This window comes from Nipponia nippon, unplaced genomic scaffold (genome assembly GCF_047370975.1).
Source record: "Nipponia nippon isolate SJK-2023a ecotype South Korea unplaced genomic scaffold, ASM4737097v1 scaffold_10, whole genome shotgun sequence".
Lineage (NCBI taxonomy): Eukaryota > Metazoa > Chordata > Aves > Pelecaniformes > Threskiornithidae > Nipponia > Nipponia nippon.
In genome coordinates, this window is record NW_028262291.1 from 14,360,792 (window position 1) to 14,388,439 (window position 27,648).

General features: G+C 43.3%; 2 protein-coding genes across 14 annotated transcripts; one reads left to right on the forward strand and one right to left on the reverse strand.

Moving 5' to 3' along the window:
* The first annotated feature begins 360 nt into the window (after positions 1-360).
* Positions 361-26,706, forward strand: LOC104010708 (calcitonin). Of its 7 annotated transcripts, XM_087745611.1 has the most exons (8): positions 361-436; positions 4,545-4,615; positions 9,150-9,245; positions 12,145-12,302; positions 23,280-23,375; positions 23,691-23,822; positions 24,639-25,475; positions 26,583-26,706. In XM_087745611.1, the coding sequence occupies exons 5-7, from the start codon at positions 23,290-23,292 to the stop codon at positions 24,835-24,837; spliced, it is 417 nt and encodes a 138-aa protein (XP_087601737.1). In that variant the 5' UTR covers positions 361-436; positions 4,545-4,615; positions 9,150-9,245; positions 12,145-12,302; positions 23,280-23,289; the 3' UTR covers positions 24,838-25,475; positions 26,583-26,706. The 7 variants fall into 7 exon arrangements, with proteins under 7 accessions (XP_087601737.1, XP_009461139.1, XP_087601732.1 ...); XM_009462864.2 differs by lacking the exon at positions 4,545-4,615 and having other exon boundaries at positions 385-436; XM_087745606.1 differs by lacking the exons at positions 361-436; positions 4,545-4,615; positions 9,150-9,245; positions 12,145-12,302 and adding exons at positions 22,149-22,197; positions 22,736-22,832.
* On the reverse strand, positions 1,303-10,958 carry CYP2R1 (cytochrome P450 family 2 subfamily R member 1). Of its 7 annotated transcripts, none has more exons than XM_087745599.1 (6): positions 10,741-10,958; positions 7,683-7,704; positions 7,563-7,607; positions 6,638-7,270; positions 3,312-3,641; positions 1,303-2,007 (listed from the first exon to the last, which is right to left on the reverse strand). In XM_087745599.1, the coding sequence occupies exons 1-6, from the start codon at positions 10,879-10,881 to the stop codon at positions 1,832-1,834; spliced, it is 1,347 nt and encodes a 448-aa protein (XP_087601725.1). In that variant the 5' UTR covers positions 10,882-10,958; the 3' UTR covers positions 1,303-1,831. The 7 variants fall into 7 exon arrangements, with proteins under 7 accessions (XP_087601725.1, XP_087601728.1, XP_087601729.1 ...); XM_087745602.1 differs by lacking the exon at positions 10,741-10,958 and adding an exon at positions 8,465-8,610; XM_087745603.1 differs by having other exon boundaries at positions 6,638-6,721; positions 7,563-7,704.
* Positions 26,707-27,648: the final 942 nt, after the last annotated feature.

Here is a 27,648-nt window from a genome sequence, read left to right on the forward strand (position 1 = left end):
TCTGATCTAGGAGCACAGGGTGGGATATAGGAAGAATTACTGAGTCCACAACTGTAGCACTGAACTCTTCTGTTTGGTGTTGCTTCATACTGAAGGCACCCGAATTTGGTAGATTTCACAATTTTTACTTATGCATTTCACAAGCACCCAACATCTACTTATGCAGGTATCCAGAAAAGCCTCAATCTTGACTCCTAAGCCCCAGTTTGCCAATATCTTAGGAGTGGTTTATTCACGGCTTTTATGGTGTGCCCAATGCACAGCAATCAATCAATCACGCTTACCTCCTTCCTCTCCTTTTTGAATCTTAAACCTTCTCTACAGAAAGGCGGTTATTCAGCAAGAGGAGTAGCCTGCCCACCTTCTTCAGAGCACCAGGAACATGTGTTTGAGATGCTCTCTGTGGGATACGTGGGTCTGACTACCCTCAGACAGAGTAAGTAATTTAATCTGGACCTGCTGCATCTTAAGTCAATAAGCTATTCTATAAGTGGACTGGTATTATTAGCTCCGTTTGATCCTTCTCTTTTGCTGTTTCAAAAGAAAGGAAGTATTCCTGTTCAGTATAAGCTAAAAACATCAGGTCAGCAGAAAAACACCAATTCCTGCCTTTGAACTTTCCTCCAGCTTCAAGTTGAAGCATAAGCTGTATAAAGAGCAAGGTCTAATATTCAGCCTGTCCTTACATAGCTGCTTGGTCAGTGTGTTTTGTTCTGAACCCTATTCTGAGGCCCTACTTCTCCCCACGTGGTGGGGACTGAACACACCATATTTCAAGTATCAGGTTCTCCTGTAGGGCCTGCATGCATAAATCTTTATCTACCAGTAGCCATAAAGCAATAGCTGTCAAGAATAAAAAATGAAGCTGGCAGAAGTCAAGAGTAGCTGTCATGCCTAAAACTTGTGTTTAAAATCCATTCAAAATCTGTTTCTCCCCACTCTGTTTCACTCCCCCTCCCAAAAAAGTCTCTTCTCTGGTCAGACTCAAGAGCAGCTTAATTTCTTGACTTGTAGTATAGTTGCATGTGACTCTGGTAACACAAACAGTTTTTTCCAGACTGCTTAGGCAGAGATTAATCATTACATAATGCTTTGTGTTGGGAGGCAATGGAGGACATGGGTCTGGAAATGCAATGAACTGGCAAAAAAGATTGCTGTAATTGTCAGGAGTATGGCAATAATTGAACACTGCATATGTTACTAAATGAGAAGCAAGCCATAAAAGATCTTAAAAGTGAATTCACACAGTTACCTGATTCACTAGAAAATTACGACCAACTGGGAAGACAAGGCAAGGAGAAGGAAAGATTAAAATGCTTTAATAGGCAATTTGTTTGTCAAGGATGGAAAAGTTTATTCTGAGTTACAGAAATTTAAATAGATACCTTTAAAACCTTTTTAGCTATGTAAATTTAATGGAGAATTATAAAGAACAGCTTAGCTGGAATAATGTAAATGAGATTTCCATGGATGAATCCCAGTATAAACACTTTGAGCAATATTTTGAGCTTATAAAAATATCCTCTCAAAGTAAAATAGCTTGTTAAGTAATTAAATATTTAAAAGCTGAATCAGAAGTTAGATTCAAAACAGCCTTCTGGAGTGAAAACATCAACTTTAAACACAGGATATGTTTCATGGTTTTGGTTGAGGGTTTTTTTTTGTGAAAAACAAGTAAAAAGAAACACTATTAACTTGTGCACAAATAGTCAGAATTCAACTGCAAGTCCTTTAAATTTTTGTTCTTCTGACATGAACACGTTTAGAAATAGAAGGCAAAGTGGATCCTCAGCTGCAACTTGGAGCATTGTGCTCCACCTGACAATTCTCTTCACCGCCTTTCCGCACAGATGAGGTATGGCTGTGGTTGTAATGTCATGCCTAATCTTGGTTTGAGATCTGGAATCACGCCATGAGGAAAACACAGGTGAAATCGTTGCAGTAATGAAGTGAAAAACAAAAACATTTCCATTCGAGCTAGTTGTTCTCCAAGACAATGTCTTCTTCCTGGATTGAAAAGAAGGTTTTGAAAAGACTTAAAATGTGTTCAGTTACATTTTCACTCTTATTATGAATAAGAATGGTCATTTCTGTGTTCTAAGAGCAGCTGTATGAACTTGGTGATAGTATTCTGTAAGAGAGGATAGGTGATAATTTACAGCAAGAAACAGATTTTAGAGAATTTGTTCCTCTCACTACAGAAATGCCATTGTAACTAATTCTGTCAAATTTATTTAGATAAGCTATTAGCTACTTTATCTTGTCTTGAAGTGCCAATCTAGACAGAAGATGTTTTAAAAAAATGATACTGTGAATTTCAGCCTTTGTCCCCTACTATTTTCTTAATTACATCTACTGCCAGTCATTATTACCTGGTAATTACTATAACTTGGTAAGTAGAAAGATATGAAACAGGTCTGGACAATGCCTTTAAATATTCGTTCCCATTCTGTGTATGACTAGTTACAGGGAGTAAATGTGGTTGTGGAAGACACAGATGAATGGATAACAACATCTGGAACTGGTAAGGTCAAACAGGCAGAAAGAAATGTAACAGAATACACAAAAAAGGTGGACTTCACCAAATCTATCTTTGGACATTTAGATGTTGTGCATCTATCCCAAGGGAATTGTCTTGTCACCTTCTATTTTTTTTTTTTTTTTGAGAAAGAGTATCCCAGATAAGTAAACTAAGTCACTCTCTGCACGAGGCTATGTATTTCTATGGACTGCAGAGATAGCCCTGGCATAAGCTTATACAGAACACCTAATATTTTAGGTTGATAATCATATGTAAGGTAAATTATCCACTCTTACAGGCATCAAAAGACAAATCCATAATGATTTAGGACTGCCAGAGTATTTCCTCAGGACAGAATGCAGTGCTACATGTTGACCCCCAAGCTAGTTCTGAATAAAATCTGCAATTATTTCTGGTGCTGATCTAATTGTTGAAATTCAAAAGCTGGTTGTGTAAATCACCTGTAATAACTTTAGCAGCGAATGACTATTAGTTGTGAAACAAATAACACTTACGTACTGCAATGATATAAAATGTATAGACTCCTTTGATATGAAGATATTGTGCTTTTTTGTCATTTATATGTAATAATGAGCTCATCCATGTAAAAGATATTATGCTAAAATGCATTATGTCCAGAGGGCATTATACTGAATATCTTTAAAATAGCTATTTCATCAAAACTGTGGATATTTTATATCATTCTGTCCATTCCTGATTTATTGCCATCACTTATATGTTATACATCTCTAGATTTATGAAAAGGAACAATGGAAGGAATCATTCTTACCTAGTGAAAAAGGAATAAATGCATCTTTCTTGACAAACTGCCCGTTGCTGTCCAAAAATCTCTCAGGAAAAAACACTTCTGGATTGCTCCAGTATTTTTCATCAAAATGAACGGAGTAGAGGTTTGTAATGACTGTAGTGCCTTCAGGAATAGAGTAACCACGCACAACAGTATCTTTGGAAGTTGCATGAAAAATACCCAGTGGAACTATATTACAGAATCTTAGAACTTCATGTAGAACAGCCTCAGTGTATGGCATTTTGCATTTCTCATCTAAGGTAGGCATTTTGTTTGGGCCGATGACTAAATCGATTTCTTTTTGAACTTGCCCTGTTAGGAACAGGAATAAAAGCTGATGTTTATTGTGTAATATCCTTTATTTTTTTAATTTAAGCTATAAAATATGTACTTTTAAAAGGATACTGAAACATGAAATATCTTATATAAAATATACTAGCTTATAAGCTTTTAAATTTAGACTCTATATTCCTTATCCTGCTAGTAGGACTATTACTAGCATATATACCAGTAATCTTCATTTTGAAAGTAATTATTCTCAGTAAAATCGTGTTTTAACATACTTTTCTTTGCTTGTGTATATTTTTATTTCTGGAGCTCTTCAAAACTAAAGAAACAAGCGAAGGACAGCAAAGATACAGTACATTAAATACTTGAGTGAACACAGAGAACACTGAAATTAGCCACTTGAACTTTCTGTTGTCTAATTCTGCTATGATTCTTTAGAATTGTCACAGTGTAAAATCATTCACTCTTAACTGAAAATATCTGATACAACACAGTGAGAGTTAAGAGGGATGTGAGTCTGAATTTAACTGAAAAGGAACAAATTCCATCACTGTTTTTTTTAAGCTATTTTAAAAATTAAGTTCACAGGTTATTTAAATAATCTCAAAGGCATTCAAACTGCCTCTTCTTTTTCCTGACACACTTCCTTTGTTGAAACTGCCAAACAGCTCCTAACTAAAACAAAGTTGGACTTTTACAATTCATGTGGAACCAATAATGAAAATCAGGAAATGGCAGAAAAATTCTACCAAAATCACCAGGTTTTTCAACCTGAAGTGACAACATTTCACATCAAGATAAAGCTGTGAAAAGCAGCTGAGTGAAAGTACATTCCGTGATGTAGTGGTGTATCGGTGTATATTGTAATACTTGGACAGAGAAAGTCTAAATAAATGAAAGGTAACAATAATTTTTATTTTTATTCAGATGAACTGATTTTGAATCAAAATTCAGAAACTCATTATATTACAAGACCTGAGATCAGAAGATTATTTTAGGTGAGTGGATCTCTACAAAATTGGCCAATGCATAGGAGACACAAAACTATAAAGTTTTCTTGATCTTTATTGAAAAACCGTATTTGGTCAGATCTTAATAGAGAAGGAATCAGGATGTTCTTGTTTTAAGATATGAATATTGTGAGCCAGGACAGACTGATCAGAAACTTTAAGTGGACCGTTTTGCATTTGGGCTTTTTATATAATGTAAAAGCATAAATACATCCTATTGACTAATTATGGCACTTAATATAATTTTAACTAAAATATGGACAATATATATATGCATCCTAAAACTTAAGTACCTATAAAATCAGATTCTATTTTTTTCATGTTATTAAATGCTTTTCTTGTTTGGTAGATTTTCTTATACTGTGTAAAGCACATAGATGAATCAGTGGAACGCAGAAGCATAAAAGCAACATTTAATTTTTTTAAACCCATTTGTTTTAAATCATCTGAAATGTGCTGACTGGTTAAAAATAGCAATCGCAGCTTCAAGCTTCCACAAAAAAAAAAAATGTTAGCTGCACTTAGTGAGCTGAAGCTACATATTTCTCTTAAGTGTGTCCCTCAAAGTTTTTAAATTAACAACTCAGATCCTGTTAGATCTTGCTTTTAATCCTAGGCTAGAAGAAAGTTTTCCTATTTTTTAATCTTTACTCAGTTTCCTCACATTCAATTAATTAATCAACTAGCTAAAATAGTTGAGTAAGTGAAAATAAGAAAATACGTAAGAGGTTATGGCTCCCAGGAGATATTTGAGCGAATTTTGGTTCTACTTGCTTAGCCAGGTGTTTTAACCAGCTCAGTGAATACGTGACTTAAAATAATGATAATAGCACCAAGAAAAGAGCTTTGCCATCAACTCCTTTATTTTATCTGAATGATTTTCACTGTTTATAGCATGTTAAGCCTTGACATGCATTATCTTCATATTCTAATTTTCATTTTTTTCAAGTAAAGGTGTAAATACAAAATTCAATCTCTAATTTTAAAATAATAATTGCTTTTTGTCCACCCAATTTAAATTAAAAATTATTCTAGCTGAGAAAATCAGAAGGTATAGAGTCATGCATCTACTACCATAAGAAGAAAAGATAATGTTTCATACTTAAAGATATCTGGTTCCTATGCAGAACTTCAAATCTCAAGAGCCTTATAGCTACAGGTATTGTTGTTATCCCCATTCTGAAATGATGATTATGGTGAAATTGATGTTAGCGCAATATTCTTTGGTCAAAGTATCAGTAATAACTTTCCACATTATCTAGGCTGCTTTTTCTCCAAATACTGAAAGTCCCTAGTTGAAATAAGCACTGCTAAGGTTTTGATAGGAAAAGCAAAGTGGAGGCAGTGAAACAAGAAATGTGACTGTTCACTTCTAAAATCCAAACTTCTACACAAAATGTCTGGACTGACATTCAAACATCTATTGCTGTCTTACTTCAGCATGACTGTAACACATATTTTTATTTTTAAATTTTAAATATTTTTGTTCTTCCAAAAGTATAAATATACATGTCTATAATACATACATCTATCATGAATTGAGGCACTTAAGGATAAAAAGAAATCGTACCTAAACTGTTAACCACAACCTGATTTACACTTTTGCTGATGTTTTTACATTTTTAATTTAGTTTATTAATTTAATATTTAATTGCATTTGCTTCTTATTTATTAGCTACATAGATTAGTACATCTGCCAACCAATATCATGCATCACAACACTAAACTTAAATATATTAGAAACACTTTATTAAAGCTTCATAAAAATATATTCGGAAAATAATATGCTAAAATGTAATCATCATACTTCACCTTTGACAGCCTCTTCATCTACATATAAAATAAGCTTTTCACATCTGTCCATAGTATATTTGGTGAATGATACAATAGAACAATATATACAAACCTTCCTTTTTGGTTACAACTATTGATCACTGCACCACTTTGAACAAGCATTTTAAATTTGCAATAGGAAAGTGTATCAGTTCCTCAAAATGTCAAAGTTCTTACCTTGAATGTTTGGATAGAGCGCCATAAATAACAGTGCCCATCTTAAAACATTTGTTGTGGTTTCTGTCCCAGCTATGATGAGTTCTCCAACAGAGAAAATTAAGTTTTCTCTTGAATATGTAGATTCTGGATCATTTTCATTGCAATCCATCTCATCTAAATATGCGTCTACAAAATGTCGAGGTGACTGAGGCTTCCTATTTTCAGAGACACGTTCAATAAGCTCATGAAGAAAGTCATAGACTTCAGCTGCATTTTTAAACAGCTGCTGGTGTTTCCCAAATGGCAAGATACCAATCCAAGGAAAAGCATTATACAGAAACACAGAAGCACTAGCAGCTAATTCAATATTTTCACTAAAAATCTCAATCATGTGCTGAAATTCAGTATCTTCGTATGTAAAACGTTCTCCAAAAATAATCAAATTAGTAATGTTTGAAACAGCATTTGTTATCAAGTGCTTAAGATCAAATGGCCTGCCTTTGTATGTATCAATGGCATCAAGAAAAAACATAGATTCTTCTGAAATTTTGTGTTCAAAGGACCTTTGACCATATCCGAAAATTCGAAAGGTATTTACAGCTAATTTGCGATGTTCTGTCCATCCTCTGCCATATTTACTGTTCAGTAAGCCTGAAAAAATATTTTGACACAGTATTTTATGCAACGCTTTATTTTCCCCCCATAAGATAATAAAATTATTTAACAAGACAAAAAATGAGACAAAAAAATTACACACATCTTGCTATGGAACATAGTGCAAGAGTGACAATCCTTTCCAAATAATATCTTTAAGGAAGCATCAAGTATTTTATGAAAGGAGATAAAGAAGTAGAGAAAACGGCTAAAGCAAATGTTTCACGTGATCACAAACCCATCTATTGGACAAAAATTACATTTTTATATAAAATACATTAGCACTTACCTCCCATGTTTGTCAGCTTCTTAAACAAGGGAAGAGACGGTCTATCTGCAAAAATTTCGCTTTGATGAACAAGGCATTCTTTTACCGCATCATAGCCATTCAGTACAATAGCAGATATACCTCCAAGATCAAGACTGAAGATCTTTGGGGGAAAAAATAATAAAAATTGTGAAATACTATTACAACCAAATCTTAAGAACAAATAATGAAAACAAGTAAATACAAGTAACGGAAAAGTGAAACAACACTAAACATCAATGCAAAATACAGACTTGGCTAAACTTCAGGAGGGCGTACAGGTAACCAGAGGCGATACAACTGTAGCATTACACAGTAGAGCCTGTTGTGAGCTAATTTACTCTGTCAAAAGATAAAGTAAATTAGCCTACACTACACTGTGCTTTGCTGTGCACCTAAAGTGACCAGCTCTCCAATGTAAGGACGGGGGATGCTTTCATATAGTCATTAAAAAAACGTTAATTTGGTACGACAATGCATATTTTCCAGAAAAAAATGTACTGAGCCCTGACATTAGTAGAAATAAGTAGATATTAGTATAAGTATATAAGTATATAGCACAACACTATTAGATAGAAGGTATAGTTTTTATAGAAGATCTAGAAATATAGTACATGTATTGCCTACTTTCCTAATTTGCTGAGACTATTTCCACAGGAGGGAGGAAAGCTTTACTACTGTATCTGCTCCTCCTCCCTGCCTGAGTAAAGGTAAATTCCAAGAGTTTAATTTGGTTGAGGGCACTATGACTGGCACTACAAGTTCACATCACGAAGACTTCCAACATGTCACTTAGTAATGGCAGACACAGACGTGGTGTCAGTTGTGAAAATAACCAAGCTGCACCCAGTCCTTTCTACCTCTGAAACTGGACGCCAGCTTACTTTGCACAGGCTCCCAAAGAACCATCAGATGATAGAAGTGAGAGCCATGATGACAGCCAACAAATGACAGCATAGCCCAGCTAGTCCCATCTCCTGTTTCCAGAAGTGGTTAGCACTAGATGCTTTGGAGAAAGATGCAATACATCCTGCAGAAGGCACATACAGGATAAACAAAATGAAAATCTTAACCTACGTTTTAAAAATTAAAACTGAGGCTAAACTCAAGACTGAAATCCTATACCCCTTTCCATACTTTTCTTAGCATTATAAAGCTGTATTTTTACCTATACAAATCTCTAGTCTCAACCCGAAAGGGTAGTCAGGCACTGGACCAGGCTGCCCAGGGAAGTGGTTGAGTCTCCATCCCTGGAGGTATTTAAAAGATGGGTAGATGTGGTGCTGGAGGACGTGGTTTAGTGGTGGACTTGGCAGTGCTAGGTTAACGGTTGGACTAGATGATCTTAAGGGTCTTTTCCAAACTAAATGATTCTATGACTATTTTGTTTTAGCAACCTTGATATTTTCACTGTTTTAATGGCTCTCCTTTTTTATGCGACAAGAAGACACTCCCAATATATTTCTGCAAACCATTTGTGCGTTTTGTATACTTGGATCATAGCTTATTAATCTTTCTTCCTATGTCATACATAATTTAAAAAAAAATCCTTTCATTCTATTTTTCTAGAGCCCCCCAAATCCTGATATGCCATCTTCAAGTTCCCTTAAATTCTGCAGGATCCTTTCTGACAGCAGCTGACTAGAACTACATACAGCTTTCCAGGCAAGTAGAAAGCTTAGTTTATTTGATGACACATTTTCCTTCCTATTCCCATTCTATTTGTCCTAGCATTTGGCTTGAAACACATTTACTTTTTCCTATTGCCAAAACAAATGAAACAAAAGATAATCCTATCCTTTTGTTTCTGCCATTTAGCATGCTTTTAATTTGTGCGCTTTGCTGCTTGCTCATGTCAAGACTGTGACTATTCTGTTTCTGCTGTAGCTTTCATAAATGATCTGGACAAAAGCTTTTGACAGGCTAAAGTTGTAGCAACAGTTCTATGTGCTTGTTAGGGGTGTTATATTTAGACACTTGTAACGGCTTGAAGGACGTGATTTTCTAGACAAACCATTGTTTGTTGGACACAAAACCCAGTCCTTCAGAGACCTCCAGTGATACTCCCGCTAAGTAAAACACCCCAGGTGTTACAACTAGTCTGGAGATGTACAGGCACGCCGAAGGGCTGGCCAGCGTGTGCCTGCGGGCTGGCCAGCTGCTACCAAAACGTGTGTGCGCACATGTATTTTTATGCATGTGTATACATACACACTTACAAATGCTAACACCTGCCTGCCATTCCCTGCTAGATCTAGTTCGGGTTTAACTTTTATGAAGCTTGTAAGAATAGATTAGTTGCTTGAAACTAGCTAATGAGAAGAACGCCTGATATATAAGAAAAGTATGAAAAAAAGAAAAAAATCCATTCTTACGTAGTTATACTAATTGACTGTAAGTAAGTGCTCTAAATATCCCACTGAAGGTACTTCGAAGCAACGTGTTTTCAGTGAAAATGTTGCGTTATCCAAGTGCCTGCTATTTGGTGGCTGTAATTTTGTTAATTTTAAGCCCTTTTGGCGTGTCCAAGACTTGTGGATACCAAACTAGCGAGCTACTTCCACTTGCAGCAGGACACCAGTTTAGGCATTGTACCAAAAAGAAACAAAACAAAAGGAAGAGCCAGGCAGGCAGGCAGCTCCTCTCCGCCTCTACCGACCCAACGAGGGAGCTCTGGCATAAGTGAAAAACTCTTCTCCTCCGCCACTGCTCTGTCCCTGCTCCCCGGGGAAGGGCCGGCCGCAGCACCGGTTTTGCCAGAGCCTTGCGCTCCGGGCCCCGCCACCGACCGGGTACCGGGCCCTTTCCCCTGCCCCCGTGAGCCGGCGGGGCTGCTCCGCCCACGACGCCGCTGCCCCCTCCCCGGGGCGGCCGCCTCCGCGGTGCTGCTCGTTCCCCGGCGGGGCGCGGGCACCGACAGCCGCTCCGGGCCGGGGCCAGGCGGCGGGACAGCTCCCCCGGCCGGACGCGCCCTGCTGCCGGCGCGGGTCCGCGCTCCGCGGCAGCCCCGGAACCGCCGGGAGGGGGACAGCCCGCCCGGCTGCCTCTTTCCCGGGCCCTGCCGCCGGCAGCGCTGCCCGCCCCGCCCCAGCCCGCCCCGCTCCCGCTCCCGCTCCGGGGGGGCCCGAGGAGGCGGCAGAAGCCGCCGGCGCGGCGGTACCTGCCCGTGGATCTGGCTCTGCCGCCGCAGGTAGACGTGCGGCTGCTCCGCGCCCAGGGCGTGGATGTTGCCGATGAGGGGCAGCCCCGCGGGGCCGGGCGGGAAGCCGGGCGGCCGCCGCTGCTTCAGCAGCTGCCGCATGACCAGCGCCAGCACCGCCGCCAGCGCTGCCGCCAGCAGCAGGAGACAGACGCCGCTGCCCGCCGCCGCCGCCGCCGCCGCCGCCCGCATCGCCCCGCGCCGCCGCCGCGCCGCTTCCTCCTGCCGCCGCCCTCATTGGGCGGTGGCGGCGCCGCCCCGCGCTCATTGGCCCGCGGGGGCTCCGCCCCTCGCGTCAGGCGGGGGCCGGGCTCGGGCGGTGGCCGCGGGCGGGCGCGGGGGTCCCGCGGGCGCGTGGGGCCGGGGAGCGGCTGCGGGAGCGCCGTACCGGGTCTCGGCCCCCGCCTGGTTTGGTTTTGCTTTTTTTTCTGCAATAATATTAAACGCTGCTCCCTTCGGGTTTATCAAGTGTTGGAAACCACTACGGACTGCGTGCTTCTTACGTTGACCTTGACAACTGAGAAAAGTAGCAAGCAATTACTTGTTCGTTGTTAAGTCTCCGTGGAAACAAAGATTCACACTTTTGGGATGTCTTTCCCAGAGCCTCTCTGCATCTGGGGAGCCTTGAGCCAATAAATCCCGACAGGTTTCCCTCTGCCCATTCCAACTACAACACAGGGAATCCGCGTATCCGACCGATCTCTGCTACTAGTGATAGTAGTGGGTGGGTGGCAGCTTCACAAGTTGCGCCTGTAATCTCTGTATTGCGCAGCCTGTTCTTGGGTCATCTGACGCAGCTAACAGCAACGCCAGAGTCCTGCAGCGGGCAGTGAGAAAGGGCCTGGCGTCCCTGCGCTCACAGGCAGCCGAGCACAGAAGGAAACGTCCCCAATTCATGTGACCAAGCAGCAAGGAAATAACATACACGATGTGTACGGGCTATTGTTACTCATTGGAATGATGCCTCAGGAAAGAGGGCCTGAGTTGCTGAAGAGACCAAGACAGTTTGCTGCAGAGCTAAGAAAGCAATGCTGCTATGCAATGTGACATCCTGCCAAAACACTTCATAAAAAATTTGAATTTTTTTCCACTCATGCTGCGTTTACTATTCCATTACTGCTATTTCACAAGAAATTTTAGGTATAACAGAAGCATTCCTGCCCTGTTAAAATTTCTATGCTATGCGTGTCTAACTTGAGATTTCTTTTTTGTTGAATTCAACTGAGCATCTCTACATAGATTCATAAGAATGTTGATGAGATCTAAACTCATAAAGTATTTATGCTGATGAAGTTCATTAATAACCTGACTGATGAAAATGTGCTACATACTTGATAATCTAACCATTGAATGCTTAATTCTCAGTACGTTCCTGTGATGGGACATTCTGCTTCGAATGTGGCGATACTGACCTGAGAGCACAAGGCACAAAAGCTGAGGAAGGCCCCAGATGTTGCTCAGAAGGCAGGTGGTCAAGAACTCAAACACAGCAAAGGCCATTGCTGTGAGAGTAGAGAGAGGAGGTAAGAGCTGTGGGTACAACAGGGGAACAAGGAGGGGAGCTGGGAAGTGACAAAGTGTAGCTTTTTGGCTGGCAATCTGGCTGCAAGGCATCTGCGAGGCTTCAGGGCAATCAAACGGGCTGTCCGGATGCTTGCTGAATAGAGCATGAGGCTATGAAGTGTAAAAAGACAACAGGATTCAAAGAGTGTACTCACTCACATTTGCCCGGGGTGGGCAGATTGAGAAGGAAAGATAAATGTCACAGATATATTATAGAACAATACTCCAGTAACTTTTAATGAAGGCAAGGGCAACGATGCCGCCCCAGTTTTCTTAGCTGGAGTTGTTGATGCCTGTGTTGTTGTCATGCACTGAAGGCTGGTTGGGCTGGTTCCTGGACCAGCGTCTGTGCTGGTTTCCATGGGTCAATACAGTGAGAGACTCTGATTTTCAGATGAATCTTCATGCAACGAGTAGTCAGTTTTATTTGCCTCAGCATCTTTCTTTGTCCTAGCTGCAAAATGCCTGTAAGGCATGTGTCAGTGCCAGCGTCCTATATCAAAATCTTACCCAGTTTTTCAGAATACAAAGCAGTGGCTTGAGCACTGCTGGAGGTTTATTTTTTTCATTCTTCTTCCAAGTTATTTCTTCATCCTTTCTTCCAGTATGGTACTGCCTGGTGTCTCAACTGAATTACTTGGGCCATACCTGCAAAAACTGTCAGTATTTCAATGTCAGTGCTTTAAGATTTCTCACCAGAGGACAAGAGATTCAGGACCTCAGCTTGGCTCCAGCTGGAGGCAGAATGAGGAGAAATGGCTTCAGTTGTGCTGAAGCATGCAAACTCAAATAGGTAGATTTAAACCTCATTACTTACACACATTTAAACAAAGATGGGGTCTCCGAACACTTTAGTTCAGCATATTCAGGTGAATAGAGGTACACAGACTGGCTGGTCAGAAAACACTTCAAAACGGTGTGAGAAAGACTAATTCACAGCCTACAGACAATTATACAGAATTAACTTGCAAGATGAAATTGCTGTTGATTATAGTGCAAGTAGAAACATTAATGTGCCAGGTACATTGTGCAGTTATATGGTGTACAATGTGCTGTATATGCATACAGTTATTATTGCAGTTTCAGAATGATGTAAAACATTTATGTACATAAGCTTCTGTCTTTGGAAAAAAGAGGTTGGTACTTTTCTCCCCTCATCCTCCCCTCGATAAGATGATACTTGAATAGTTCTCAAACTGTCTGGGGAAACATAGGAAAAGGTACTATTACTCTGATTGATTTTTACTGCTTATCTTCAATGTTCTGTTAAGTGTGTCATACTTCACATGCTTCCAAAGTTTTAGGTGATCATGATTTCCACTGCATCTGTGTAAGAAAAGAAAGGAAAGGTGATGACAGTCTTGGCAGCAAGCATTTTGAAGGGGAAAAACAGGAAAAAAAATAGCATAGGAAAGACCCAAGAAGAGAAAAAAGATACAGACGAAATGTTTGGCTGAACAGGAAGGAATAGGCTTGTATGGGGAAAAAAGCAGACAAGATTTGACAATTATCTTCAAGCAGGGGAGCGAACAGCCAAAACTGACCTTACCGTACTGTTTGAGCCTTGGTGATGGAGAAGAGATGGTGGTGTCATTCACTCTAACAAACAGGGGAACTGAAACTGAAGAGCATGATTGCGGAACAGTAAAATCCATTTTGGTCAAGCCAAATGCAAAAAGGTGGTGAATCAGCCAAGATTAAAGATCCGAGAACCTCTAAAGGATGTCTGATTAAATGGAAGAAAAAAGGACCAGCATGGATAAATATGACTGAAAGTTGTCAAAAGTAAGTGATAAATAAACCCTTGTGGACAGATGAAATCACTTAAGAATGCAGGTTTAGGGATGCAAGACTCCAGTGGCTTTCCAAGGGCAGGATTCCTTGCCAGTTTCTGACTGATCTTTTTTTTTTTTTTTTCTTTCATCCCTTCAAAAGTGTGGGGGCAGCTTGTGCTGAATTGCTTCTTTGGGAAGGTTTTACTCATCTTAATCACGGATGATCAAATGAGCAAACTCAGGATGAGTAAAGGTTTTCTGATTTCAATTATAAAAAATGATGGCTGAGTAAAGAAACCCATTAAAGCACGTATCTTTATTAAATTCTAAAACATTCTAGTCATCAAGATTTACAATTACTTTGCATTGTAAATTCTGTAAGGAGAAGTCGGAGACAATCAAGTAACAGGAAATGATTGTGTTCCTGTCTTCTCAAGAAAAGCAGAAAGCAATCCTTTGACGGGGAGTGACTACACATAGATATACATAGCTTTGACTTTTGAAGAAATATAATGACAAATGTGGCTGTTCTTTTAGTAACAATATTAAGATCCTGATGATAACTCTATTATACTCTTGAGAGAAAAATTAAGTAGTTTCCAAGTTCCATTAAATATCTCACAAACATGTATTCAGCTACAGTTTGAAACAGGCTTCGGCTTTCTGACTCTTTGGTGTTGACATTGTTGCTGCACTTCTAGAAAACAAGGTACACCTTTATCAGGCTAAAGTGCTTTCCATTCCTATAATAATGTCTCTTGTCCAGTGAAGTCATGCCATTATTTATAAAAGGGCATACAGGAAAACACCTTCTTTATAGCCAGAAATGTAAAGCTTTTGCTCCTTTTCTTTGAAGGCAGGGCAGGGAAAAGAAAGAGATCTGCATAGATGTATGTAAAATAGGCATGCTTCTCATTGAAGAAATTAATTTCATAAGCCCATTGACAAGTTTAGTCATGTGCAGATGTTATCTGTTACACTCACATAGCTCTTTTTAACACGCCTATATCATCATAGTGAATGATCAATTTCTATGCTACAATTATCTCCTTAGCTAAGCCTATAATGATGTTGGTGCTTAACAGATTTGCTAAAACAAAAAAACACTTCTAATGTTCTCCTTTGTGAATTTGGTGATCGGTTGCTGAAAAAAACCCTTTTCCTTAATCACAGTCCTACTGTGCCTGAAGATTTTATATTTGTCAGGCAGACTCAGAAAGCTCTGACACTGGCTTAAAGACTACAACTTCAAAAATAGTTTTGGCATATTTTATTTGCTGACTCTTCCAGAGTATACTTAGGTCAATTTATGCATTAATTTTGAAATTTATCTTTTTAATTGATAGTCTCATATGACTATTGGTTCCCAGAAACTCGGCTGTAAGTAGATTAGCAAATACTATGTTTTAATAGCCTTTGCCTTCATGTACTATTTACCAGCACTGAAAGGAGAGAGATCTTTTTTGGTCCCCAGCTTAGCTGAAGGTACAGGCTAAATTGTCACCCTTGCACAAGTTCCTTTTGTCAAGAGTCAAACAATTAAACAGCCAGCTGAGAACCAATTGTGGCCGATGCTCTTCAGGCAGAGGGCAGTACTGGAAACAGCAGGGATGCACAGCTATAGTACCTAATAATGCCAGGAGAGCTGAACGGTCCTGGAAGGGACTGAGAAAAATACTAAGTTACACTGTGGCTTAATCAGACCTCAGTACTATCAAGATGAAGAATGAAATGATGACATGAGATTTTCCACCCTTCTTATATCCTGTGAAGAACAAGCATGGGATTAATTTGAGGACTTGGGATACAGTTTCTCACCATATTTTTGCTGACATGCTCTGATGACATACAAGATAGCATAGCACTTGTGCAAGCAATCAAATCAAAGTTTTAGAACTACGCTATTGCTTAACAAGATTAGTTTTCTGTTCTGAGGTTGTTTTCCAGATAAGGAGTTTGTTCAACTCTTATCTTACCTGCAGAATGCATAAAACTGAAGTGGAAATAGGTGCCGATTTTGAAATATTTTCAGAGTGAGATTTTCCTCCATAGTTCATTCCCTCTGTGCTACCCCGGTCACACTGCAAGTCTGACCCCGGCTGTATTGGGTGAGCTGCAAGTTCCTCTTGGGGGATTCCCCTTGTCAGCCTATTGGAGGTGCAGCCTGGGACAGAACTGGGTCTGGCTGGAGTGCAGCTGAGTTTTGACAGTTGTCAGAGGGTGGGACCGTGTTGCCAGGTAGCACGAGATACGGTTGGAGCCTCTGTGAACCTGCTCAGAGGCTGAGCTGCGGTAATGCAGGACAGAAGATGAGAGAGCCATAGCCAGCTTCTTTGTGGTCTGCCCCTTCTGCCTTGCCAAGCAAACCTCAGTGGAGGACAGCGTGGCTCGGTTTGTTTTAAAAGATTATTCCACACTGGATTTTGAATCTATACAGGGAAACTGCTGGAAAATCTACTGAGCAAAAAAGCTCCATAAGAATGTGTCAATGAGATTAAAACAATGCAACACTGATCTTCCGTTTAAAATGTCTTCCATCTGTCAGTCTGGAAGCTTTTCTAAGGATTTTGGAAGAAAATTTGCTTCCAGACTGATTCATAGATTTCTCAGTAATTAGTTCAACAGCAGTTCCGCTTTCTCAATGTAGTCACTGAAGCAGCCTAAATCCAGATTTAAAGTCCATTAAAAAGGAAACGCTTTAGTGTTGGGATTTATATCAGTGTTCTGGTTCTCAGGAAAGTACTGCATTTTTATAAAAAAGAGGCTCTCATTTTTGGGCCAAATTCAAACCGAACTACAAGATAGCTAGATAAAATATTAATTGTGTGGGTAAGCTTGATGTGAGCTTATTGTAAATCTGAATATGGCCTTTTGGAGGCTATGGAAGCAGAATTAAGCAAAGGATTAGACCAATTAGGGATGTAAATTTTGCAAAAGCAAATGCTAACAGAAGTTTGGATGATAGGTAAGGTGCTACATTTCAGATTTTAAGCCAGTTTCTAGCTATTAAAATTACAGAATCACAGAAATTGGAGGTGAAAGATATCAAGAGAGCATAATTAGTTGATTATTTTCCTTCCCCAGAGCATATCAACTGTACGTGTCATTCCTGACAGATTTTAGACTACCATGCCATAAAACCCTTCAGTGAAAGGTATGCCATAACTGCAATGCAACCTACTCTTATATGTCATTAATCTCAATTGTAGAAAGCTCTTTGCGTGTATCTCCTTTGTTGCCTTTTAAGCCCATATATTTTTGTTGTTTTGAATATAGTACCAGGGTGTAGATTATTACTGCTTCATGGCAAGTATTTACATTTTTGTTACCACTTTTCTCATAGACTTCCCTTCTGTTAACTGTTTCCCCAGTCTTTGAGTTTGTTCTCCTAAGTCATGTTATGGGATCTTTGATAACTCGTACTGGTATATTTTTCTGGACTTCCTCCAACTTCCCCAAGTCTTTTGAGGTATGGCATGCTGTCCTGAACAGAGTACACTAGCAGATCTAGATCTTATCAGCAATAAGTAGAGTGTAAGGATTACCTCTTGGGTCTTAAACACAATACTGCTGTTAATATACAGCTTGCTTTTACAACAGCACGATGTTGTTAACTCTGGCTTAGCTTATGTCATTTTCTGCAGAACAGATTACAATGAAATGTTGAAAAGATGCTTTCACAGGAGCTCAGCAGTGCTCACTTTCCCCCATGTGGCTTGTAGAGTCTTCTTAGGTGGCGATGTTTTCTGGATGTTCATGGAGACGGGATCCCAAGTTAGACAGACTAGGCATCCACTAGAAACACAGATAAGTAACTCCCCAGCTTCTCTTCGTAAAGAAAGATCATGTGATTTTTACAGCTGATTTTATCACAAATTGTCCTTATCTGCAAAAGGCTTAATAGGTGCTATGAAGAACGAGCTTAGAGAGAGCAGAGACCTGAATTATGCTCCCCTCCCTCGTGAAGAACTTACCGTGTCTGTGGATTGTGGCATCGTCCACTGTCCACCCTTTCCTTTTTGTAGGGTCCTCTCCCGTCAGATATGAACCATTCTTGGGAATGGAAATTTTGTCTGTGCAGCTCACAGTCTTGTCTGTCTTGAAGAATTACATGAACAAAAATCTCAACATAGTATATAAATGTGATACTTTTGTTTAACAGCATGTCAGCTGGCAGCATTTAAGAACCTCACTGCAGCGCCTACGGCTTGTTGACATAATGGCAATATTTACAGTAGAAAAAATGGTTGCACTTTAAAATGTATTGGTTGAATAATATCAAACAGTAGAATATTGTAAGAAGTTGCATCTGGTGTAGAGAAAGAAAGCCACTTTAAAATAAGACAGATTTTTCTTATTCCCTACAAATTTACAAAAATTTCTTTGAAGAGGAAATTCCTTTTACTTGGAGCTGCAGGTTGCATTAGACCATCTGATTTCTTTTAAAAAAACCCCACAAACCAGTCATTCTCTAGCTCTTCATTTCATCTGCTTTGAACCTATATCCATTGATTATTTCACCTGACATATTATCAGGCACTGAAAAAAGCAGAACAAGTTCCTTGGAACAGATTGTTTCAGTAAATGTCTTGCTTTCCTAGTGCAGTGCTCAGAAGTACCCCTCTGTGCTAGTTTTTCCATGAATACTTAACCTCTGGTTTTGGATTTATCTAGCAACAGGAGACTGTTATCCTGTGAAAATCCTGTATCTTTTTTGCAGCTTCAAAAATAGACAAACTGGTCTTCGGACTTCTTTGTACTAGGTAAACTGCCTTTCTTCTCTGTCTTATGTGTAAGAGAAGAGAGGCTTGCAAAAAGAAAATGTATCTGGTGAGACCAGATGACGTATAGCTGAGGGGAAAAAATAGGACAAGCATTCCAGCTGGGAGTCCCTCCATTAGCTCTGGCAAGGAGCAGCCAAAGCGCTTGCCAACATCCAAGTACTATTTCATCTATACGTGCACAAAAGTAGATCCTTTGGCATTCATACCTGTTGCTTTAAATTTACGTTTCTTCCTGTGAAAGCTTAAAGTAGAAATGTTGGCATCTGAAATCCTGTAATCACTGCATCCTCTAGCAGGCTCCAGCCTGAGGCTGAGTCGCACTGGCAAGAGAAGGACTTGAACTGACTGGAATCAACCACAAGATGAAATATACCTTTTTCCTCCCTGAAGAACTGAAATATGTTATTCCAACAGAGTTGTCTGCATTTTTTAAGGTTAAAACAGGAATATTCTATGTGGACAAGGAGTAAATAAATCCCCAAAGCAAATGCGAACGATTAACTTAACGTAGGAAGCGGAAAGGAACAGTGGGGTGAGAGAGAGAAATGTCTGACTGGAAGCCCGGTCATTTAAGTTCCTACGCTTTATTTCTGTTGGTGTAGCTGTACAAGTCACGTTAGAACAGCAAAAGCGATGCTGAGCCGTTTCTTTAGGTGCTGCCTAACGTTTGTAAACGCGACCTCAGAAAAACTAGCTTAAAAACCAGAACAGGAGTCGTGGAAACGGAAGAGATTTAAAATCAAATAGTTCAACTCCTTCTCCTGGGGGATGCCCGTGACGGGCATACGTGCGGTGGAGCTGCTCTTGAAAACGAAATTTTCAGTTTGTCTGTGCGGGGGGCAGGAGGAAGCCTCCCAGGGAGGGCAGAGGCGAGCGGCGCCCGTACAGCGGGCTGCGGGCGCCGGCAGGAGGGAAGCCCCGGGGCCGAGGGGCCGCGCCGGTGCGGGCACCCCTTACCCCGCTCCCGCAGCGCCCGTGGCGGGGCGAGCCTTTACTCCTTTACTGGGAGCCTCCAAATGGTGCTGGTGGGCACGGAGCGAGCTGGAGCCGTCAGAGCCCCACGCCCTGTGCACTGAACCGCACCGCCCTCGCCGTGCGGCGCTGCGCTCCTTTCCCGCCCGTCACTGCGGGCCGCAGCGCAGCTCGGCGCCCCCAGGGCTGTAACGCGTGAAAAGCTGCGAAGACGTGTTAGGAAAAAAACCCCACAAACCACTACTTGTCATCCGAAAAAAACCCCAGAGCCCAAACCGCCAAAACTAAACGGTTTTGCAATCGGCGGCCTGCAGACCGAGCGCGGAGCGGCGGCGCAGGGCCGGCGGCGCGCCGCCCCGGGCGGAGGGAGGGGACGGGGGTGGCCGAGGGGGTGCCGGCCCCCCGAAAGGCGGGCGGCGAGGGGAACCAGCGGAAAGCCGCCCCGGGCGATCGGCGACTCGCGTGTGGGTTTCAGTATGTTCGTGTTCCTTTTTAAACTTCAAAGCTAAAATCGCATCAACAAAACAATACCGGCCCCGCCGTGCTCCCCAACTTTATTCGCCTCCCGGTGAACCACACGATTCCTGCCGTCGGGAGCGACCCGTGTCATCGGCTTCTGCAAAAACACAAACGAATAAGCGCCGGGAGGGCCCCAGGAAAGCTCCCCCATCCATTTTAAGTAGCGAAACCAGCGACCTAGCTGCGCTGGGCGCCTGTCCCGCGGTGCGGCGCGGCCGCGCAATGTGCGCGGGGCTCCGCTCGCTGCGGTGTCGCGGCCGGGCCGGCGCGGGCGCTGTCCGCAGGCGCCGGGAGCGATGCAGGGCCACGGCGATGCAGGGGAGCGAGGACAGGGGCGGGAACGGGCGGAGCCGCGCCGGGCCGGGAGTCCCGGGGACGCTCAGCGCCTCCCCCCCCCCCCCCCCCCCGGCCGCGGTCCCTGCGCGCCCCTCCGCCCGGCCCATCGCCCGCTGCTGGGGCTGGGGACGGCGCTCGGGCATTGCCCCTGCCGCGGGAGCACGCACCGGCGCTGCCTGCCGGTGCCGCCGTCCTCGGCGAACGCCCTGCGACCTAGGGCGGGCAGGAAAGGCGCTCCCAGCCCCGGCGGGCGGTGGAAGGGCTTTCCGCCTCCAGGCGCGGCAAAGCAGTCCGCCTGGCCCGCTCCTCCCCGCGCCCGCTCCGGCGGGCCGCGGTTTTCTCCCGCCCCCGTGTGGCGTCGCGTCTCCCGGTGGCCGCCTCCCCCCCCCGCCGGGGGGTACTTGCTGCGGCTGGGCAAGCACGGCGCCGGGACAAACATCCTGCGCGGGCAGGTGCAGCGCTGCCGCGCCCTGACGAAGGGCCCTCCGCGGGTGATGGATGGGGCGGCGGGCAGCTGCCCGGTAATCCCCGCCGGCGGGGCTCAGCGATACGGCGGGGGGAGGCGACCCCCCCTTCCCCGGCGCCTCTTCCGTGCACCTGCCCCTAGAGTTGTGTGATGATGATGATGATGGTTTCCGCTAGAGGCGCGGAGTTACGCCGCGGACCCGTCCCGGGGGAGGCGGTGCGGGTGCCCGGCAGGGCACTGGGCGGAGAGCCGCTCGGTGCCGCCGCGGGGCTGCTCGCAGGTGCCAAGGGTCCCTCGCTCCGTGGGGGAGCGACGGGGTGCCGGCCGCAAGCCCCCCTCCCGTGCCGGGGAAGCGAGGGGCCGGAGGTGCACCCTCCGCTGCCCGGGAGGCGGCGGCCGCGGGCGCCTCCCTACGCGGTGCCCCTGCCCCGCTGCCCACCCTGCCCGTCCCCGGGGCCCGCCCGTGCGGGACCCCCGCCCGCCCAAGCGCAGCCGCTGTCGGGGCGCCGGGAGGGCGGCTGGGCACGACCGGGCTCCCCGCTGAAGCCGCGGCGGCTGCCGGGCGGGCGGGGAGGGCGGCTCTGGCGGGGGGAGATCCCGAGGAGGGAGCGGCCCCGCTCTGCAATGCGGTCCCTCTGCTGCAGAGGTCGCCACGCGTGAGCGATCCCGCGGGGGAGCGCGGCCGGGCCGCGGCCACGCAGCGCGAATGACCCCCCCTCGCCCCGCACCGCCCCGGCGGCGCCTCGCCCCCCGCCGGAGTTTTTGTGAATGGGACGCTCACGGAGCGGGGCATGACGTCACCGCCGAGCCGGGCTTTGGCGCCCAATGGCGGGCCAGGCCTCGTCGGGCGGCCGAGGCGGTGATTGGCTGGCGGCCCCCCGCGGGCGCCCACGCAGGCTGCCGCGGCGGCAGGTATAAAGGGGAGGCGGCGGGCGGTGCGCGGTACCGCGGGTCGGCGGCGCCTCCGGCATCCTCCTCCGCACCGCTCCGCTCCCCGCCGCCGGTAAGCACCGCCCCGCCGGCAAGCACCGCGCCGGCTCCCGGGGTCGGCTCCGGCCGCGACTCCCCGTGTGTCCGGGCCGGGACTCGCCCGAGTCCCGGTTCTCTCCGGGCGCGGAGCTTTGCGCGCCGCCGTAGTGCGTTCATTCATCTGCCCGTGTACGCGTGGGCAAGGAAGCGAGCCAAGGCGGGTGGGAGAAAGTTCGTCCTCGGTCTCCCTCCTCCTTTCCCACGCCAGGCATGCGGGGCGGCTCTCCGTGCGAAGCCCTCCCGCTGCCCGGCCGGGCGCCCTGCGGGGGGAGCGGGGCGTCCTCTGGGGGGTGCCCCCTCGTTCCGGGGGGCCGCACGGAGAACTGCGAGATAGCGAAAGCGAAGCTGATGTGGTAGTTAACGATGTGCTTTCTTGAGTCTAAGATACTGATGCTATGAGGGGGGAAAAAAGGTGTGTCTCATAGCAGGTATCTTAAATTATACATCCTCTTTTTTTTTTTACAGATTTTGTTTATTGACTAATTTTTAACTTATCCTTTTTCTGGTTTCAGAGTAGAAATATTTGTTGAAATTAAACTACTTAATTCTTATAGTGTAATCTGAACTGGGATAGTAGTGTGCTAACTGCCGAGGAGGAAGCAGTTTCAGGTAAAGTGCTAAGAGTGGCACTTCATTCTTAAAAATATTGAACACTAAACATTTTTTTTTCTTGTGACTCTTGTCCTATAACTATGCCTGTTCATGTTGAACACACTGAATATGACATTGTATGCAGCAGTTAATCAGAGGAATGTGTTTTCCACCAATTTGTGGGGAAAGTCTGCATTAAGTTGAATGCAGCTGGCTGTACAGAACTGCAGCTCTGAAAAGCTGCATTTTTATCTCCTGTAATAGTGTTAAGTTATCTTAAAATTCTGAGAAAACCAAAGCACAATAGCAATAATCAAAAGAAATGGAAAGGTAATATTAAAAAAGGAAAAAAAGCTGTTAGTATTTGTGCTACTTGTGGCTGGGAAAGGATGACCTCTTTAGTAGATCTTACAGGATTGAGAGGGTTGGAAAACAGCCATTTCTTGATGTACCTCTTTGTTGTAGAGAGGGAATCATGGTTATGCTGAAGATTTCATCTTTCCTTGCTGTTTATGCCTTGGTTGTGTGCCAGATGGATAGCTTCCAGGCAGCCCCAGTCAGGTAAGAAGCTGGTCCTGTTGCTGAGTGCTTTATCTGAATGGTATGAAAATACTTAGGAACCCTTAGAGATCTAGGAGGGAAACAGACTACAGTGAATGAGAAAGCTGGCTTCTTTTGATGCTCTTTTTGCTGCTGTGGCTTTTTAAATTATGTTTATGTAACACCTGATGCTGTGCATGAGGATGGTTTACATATTCACACCGGTGAAAGACCCTGTCAGTGACATGCAGTAATGCATGACAAACCCGTCTCCTGTGCGCGGCTCTCTGCAGCAGTCCGGGCTTTATTCATCCTGTTTTGCTTGCCTCTGCTTAGACCTGGCTTGGAGTCCGTAACAGATCGAGTGACGCTCAGTGATTACGAAGCTCGGAGGTTATTAAATGCGTTGGTGAAAGAGTTCATACAGATGACAGCAGAAGAGCTGGAGCAAGCCTCTGAGGGGAACAGGTAAGGACTGCAGTCCTGGGGCACGAGAAGGGCAGTGGGGGAGTGTTCTGTGTTTGATGCTTAGCAAAAGCCATCTGAGCAGACCCTCTGCAGGTCAAGATTTTTTCTTTTTTTCTTGGTCTTATGGCTACCTGTGATCACCTAACTGGTAAAGGATGATACTGCAGAGACATCCTAATGTTGGTATTGGGAGAATGGCTTCCACCTAGTTAACCTGCTTCTATCTGTCTTTTACAATTGAAAGTGGAGGGCGATTTGAGCTTGAATGAGTGGGTTGTGTTTAAAATATGGCAGCAAAAGGTACGTCTTCCTAGTGGGAGCGTTAGGGGCCATTCAGTCACTCTTGGATTCTCTGTCGTGAAAGTGCATGCTGTTGTAAGGCATGGAAAGTCCCCAGCAGAGGGGACGTGTTCCTCCGAATGCACGCAGCGCCACTCTCCCCCATAGACCAAAGGCATGCTAGAGCATTTGCATTATCCTAACAGGATTTGTATTGCAAAGCATGGTGGTGATGTGTGAGAGACTGAACAGCATGCTGAATACATGGAAAGTAACACTTCCTGACCCCTAACTACAAGCATCCGAAAGGCTAATGAACTTGCTTTTTCAATAAAGTTGAATGAATTGGAAAACAGTGTTTTCCTTCTGACTGCATTTGTATGAACCTTCCTTGCATGGAATGTGATGCGGAGGGGTTATTTTTTTTAATTTTTTTTAAGTTTCCTAACTGTAGATATTTATCTAGGGAGGAAATGCATGAACATGCATGTTTGAGATTACTCTTCCTTCGGGCATGTTTTTTTTTCCCTCCTGCAGCCTGGATAGACCTATTTCCAAACGCTGTGCCAGTCTGAGTACTTGTGTGCTGGGCAAACTGTCTCAAGAATTGCACAAATTGCAAACTTACCCTCGCACTGACGTCGGGGCTGGAACTCCTGGCAAGAAACGAAATGTGCTGAGTGACCTGGAACATGAACGCTATGCAAACTATGGGGACCCCCTAGGAAACAACTAGACATGCTTATTTCTCCCCTTCTCCCTTTTTTTAACCTGATGCATGTGGATCTAACTTTGATTGCTAACTTTGCTATGTTATTTTCATTCTGTTTTCGACAGAGAATGTTTGAGATGGACCTAATGTTAGGAAGACAGAGAACATAACATGCATACTAAGCTAGGGGAAAAAAAATAAATAAATAAAAATTAACAGCACTGCCTTGAGATTTCAGATGATTTTCTTAGATACTAATTAAAAAAATTCTAAACAAGGCTCTTCATTTCTGGCTGCTAAATGTACAAGTAGACTCTTCTTTTGTGCCTGCCCATGCACTTGTTCAATAAACCTATTTTTCTACAAGGATTAGATCTGCTTGGCTTAATAACTTGTTTTAGAACGTGAGATTTCTAGATATGGTTAGAAATATTTTACAAGTTGTCTTAATGTTCAAGGGAGGCAATGCCAGTAATTCTAGAAAAGTTGAAAGAGAACTTAAAAATTGAAGTTATATACCTATGTACGGATATAATCAGGCATGCATGCAATCCTGTTAGTAAGGATCCTGAGAAGCAAAGGAATTGGGAAAGGCTCGTACAGATTTGTTCAATCAAACTAGAGATGTAATCCTGTTTAAAACTGGGTACTGAACACTTCAGGTAAGAATTTTGTGTTCTTTTCCTTTTTCCTTCTTACTTTACCGTAGGTCTTTACCCAAGTTTTGAATATACTAGTGTATCTTTAAAATATTTGTATTAATTCAAGACAATATGATGTAGGTGAATTGTAATTTAAGAGGCAAAACCAGGTTTCTTTACAGTTCTTCTGTTGCAGCACTGCACCTATCTTGTAATCAGGGGCCTGTTCCAAAAAATTGGCATTGATGTTATGAACAGTACTCATTGTTAACATTAATGAACTGTCTTGTAATGCTTATCTGAGAAAAATCCCTCCTCCTGCAAAAAAAAGTCACTGCTTTAGTAGAAAATTGCTTCAAGCAGGGACTGTGTCAATGTGTATGCCTTGAAGCCCCCCTTTGCCTTGAAGCAAAATTGTTAGCTGTAGGCTGAACTCTGAGCACAGAACTGCTGCTGCTGCAGTCGGTGAAGTGCTGGATTAGACAGGGGTCTAACCCCAGGAAAGAGGGGTTTCCACATTCCCATTAGATGCATGGAAGCAGTATGTTTGTGTGGTTCAGCTCTGAAAGCAACTGGTCAGGTGCCGTGCAGGTACGGCCTTACCAGAGTCACTGACAAAGCTCCTGTAGTCATCAGTGATGCTAGGATTTCATGTGTTTTCTCGGTATTGGAGCGTAGGTGTTAAAGATTGGCGTCTGCTACTGTCCTTCAGCAGCACTACAAACAAAACACAGATCTAAGCTTTTGGAGGAAGTGGGGATTGATTAAATGCTCCAGACCTGGACCTCCTCAGCACCTCTCTGTTGGCCATAATGGCTTGCTGGAGGCAGGCAATGGCTCAGGTGGTGCTGAAAATCTGGCTTGGCTCAGTCTTCAGTCCAATTGCCTAAGAAAGGAAGGGCTCTGCCACCTTTTGTAACTGAGCCTGATGCTTAGAAAAACATAAAGATGCATCTTTTAGAACTTGTAAGCTGTGCATGCAAAAGATGCAAATGCCTGCTGCGCAGCAAGCCTGCTTTTTCTTCTATAGAAGAATCTTTCCTAGGCATAGCATCCCTTACTGACATTTCATTGTATGCAGGATAGACACTTTGGGAACTAACTCTTTATTTTCCTTTTGAAAAGCAGTGTAACAGCGCAGAAGAGGGCATGCAACACAGCAACCTGTGTGACCCATCGTCTGGCGGACTTCCTGAGCAGGTCAGGAGGAGTGGGCAAGAACAACTTTGTACCAACCAACGTGGGATCCAAGGCCTTCGGCAGGCGAAGAAGAAGCGTTCAAATATAAAAAGCTGAATGATAATGTGAATATGGTAAATACATTGCAAAAAACAGAATCTGCAATGCAGGCAACCTGTGGCATTATCAGAATTTTAGTTTTGCTGGATGAATAACAGACCTACAGTGATAATCTCTGGGAAAGCAGGGCAAGTAACAGTATAAACATGCTACTGTTTTGTATTTGTAACATCTTTTTTTTTTTTTTTTTGACTGTGAAGAGCTCTTGTAGATGTTCTGCTTAGATAACTAGCTTCATAGTGCATTAACTAAATGCAACACTTGGGTTGGAATTAATTGCTTATTTTACCAATAACATTTCCTTATCAACATATCAGTAACTCTGGCTTGCTTTCTTTCTTTCAGATTGCCATGAAACTGAAAATTCAACTTTAATTTCTAAAGAAAGCAACTCTTCTCCATAAATCAAGACAGCCAAAAAGAAGATTAATTTTGCATCCTAATATTGAAAATGTTTTATTTAATACAAATGAAAACACTTCTGTTATGTATAGTAAAGAGAATCTAGTTATTAAAGTTAAATTATTGTATATTCTTTTTATATGCAACTCTATTTCAAATAAAATGTGACGGCATCTATTATTTATTTATCTTCCAGCTTATGTGATCCATGCTACTTATCCTGCCACTACTGCCAAAACTCGGGGATTATACTAAACTGCTGCCTGGCAAGGCATATGTGTATTATACGGTGTGCTGTGCCTTGATGTAAACCACTTAACTGACCTGATTGTACAGTATATTTAAAAAAAAAACAAACAAAAACACAAACAAAAACACTTCAATATTGTATCACTTGTGAATTTACGCAAAATTAAAAAAAGTATTTTAGATACACTTGGATTGAGAAACTGATTTTTCATTTGAACACAGTTATGGAAACATTTGGCACTAA

Bases quoted from the DNA above. Each gene is read 5' to 3' on its own strand.
- CYP2R1 (XM_087745598.1), bottom strand. From the start codon at position 10,881: ATGCGGCAGCTGCTGAAGCAGCGGCGGCCGCCCGGCTTCCCGCCCGGC. The intron at 7,271-7,562 runs GTAAGTGCTAAT...ATATTTTTTCAG, and splicing joins GAAGCTGACAAACATGGGAG to GCTTACTGAACAGTAAATAT. The intron at 2,008-3,311 runs GTAAGAATGATT...TTTTCAATCCAG, and splicing joins ATTTATTCCTTTTTCACTAG to GAAGAAGACATTGTCTTGGA.
- LOC104010708 (XM_087745611.1), top strand. From the start codon at position 23,290: ATGGTTATGCTGAAGATTTCATCTTTCCTTGCTGTTTATGCCTTGGTT. The intron at 23,376-23,690 runs GTAAGAAGCTGG...GCCTCTGCTTAG, and splicing joins TTCCAGGCAGCCCCAGTCAG to ACCTGGCTTGGAGTCCGTAA. The intron at 23,823-24,638 runs GTAAGGACTGCA...TCCCTCCTGCAG, and splicing joins CAAGCCTCTGAGGGGAACAG to CCTGGATAGACCTATTTCCA.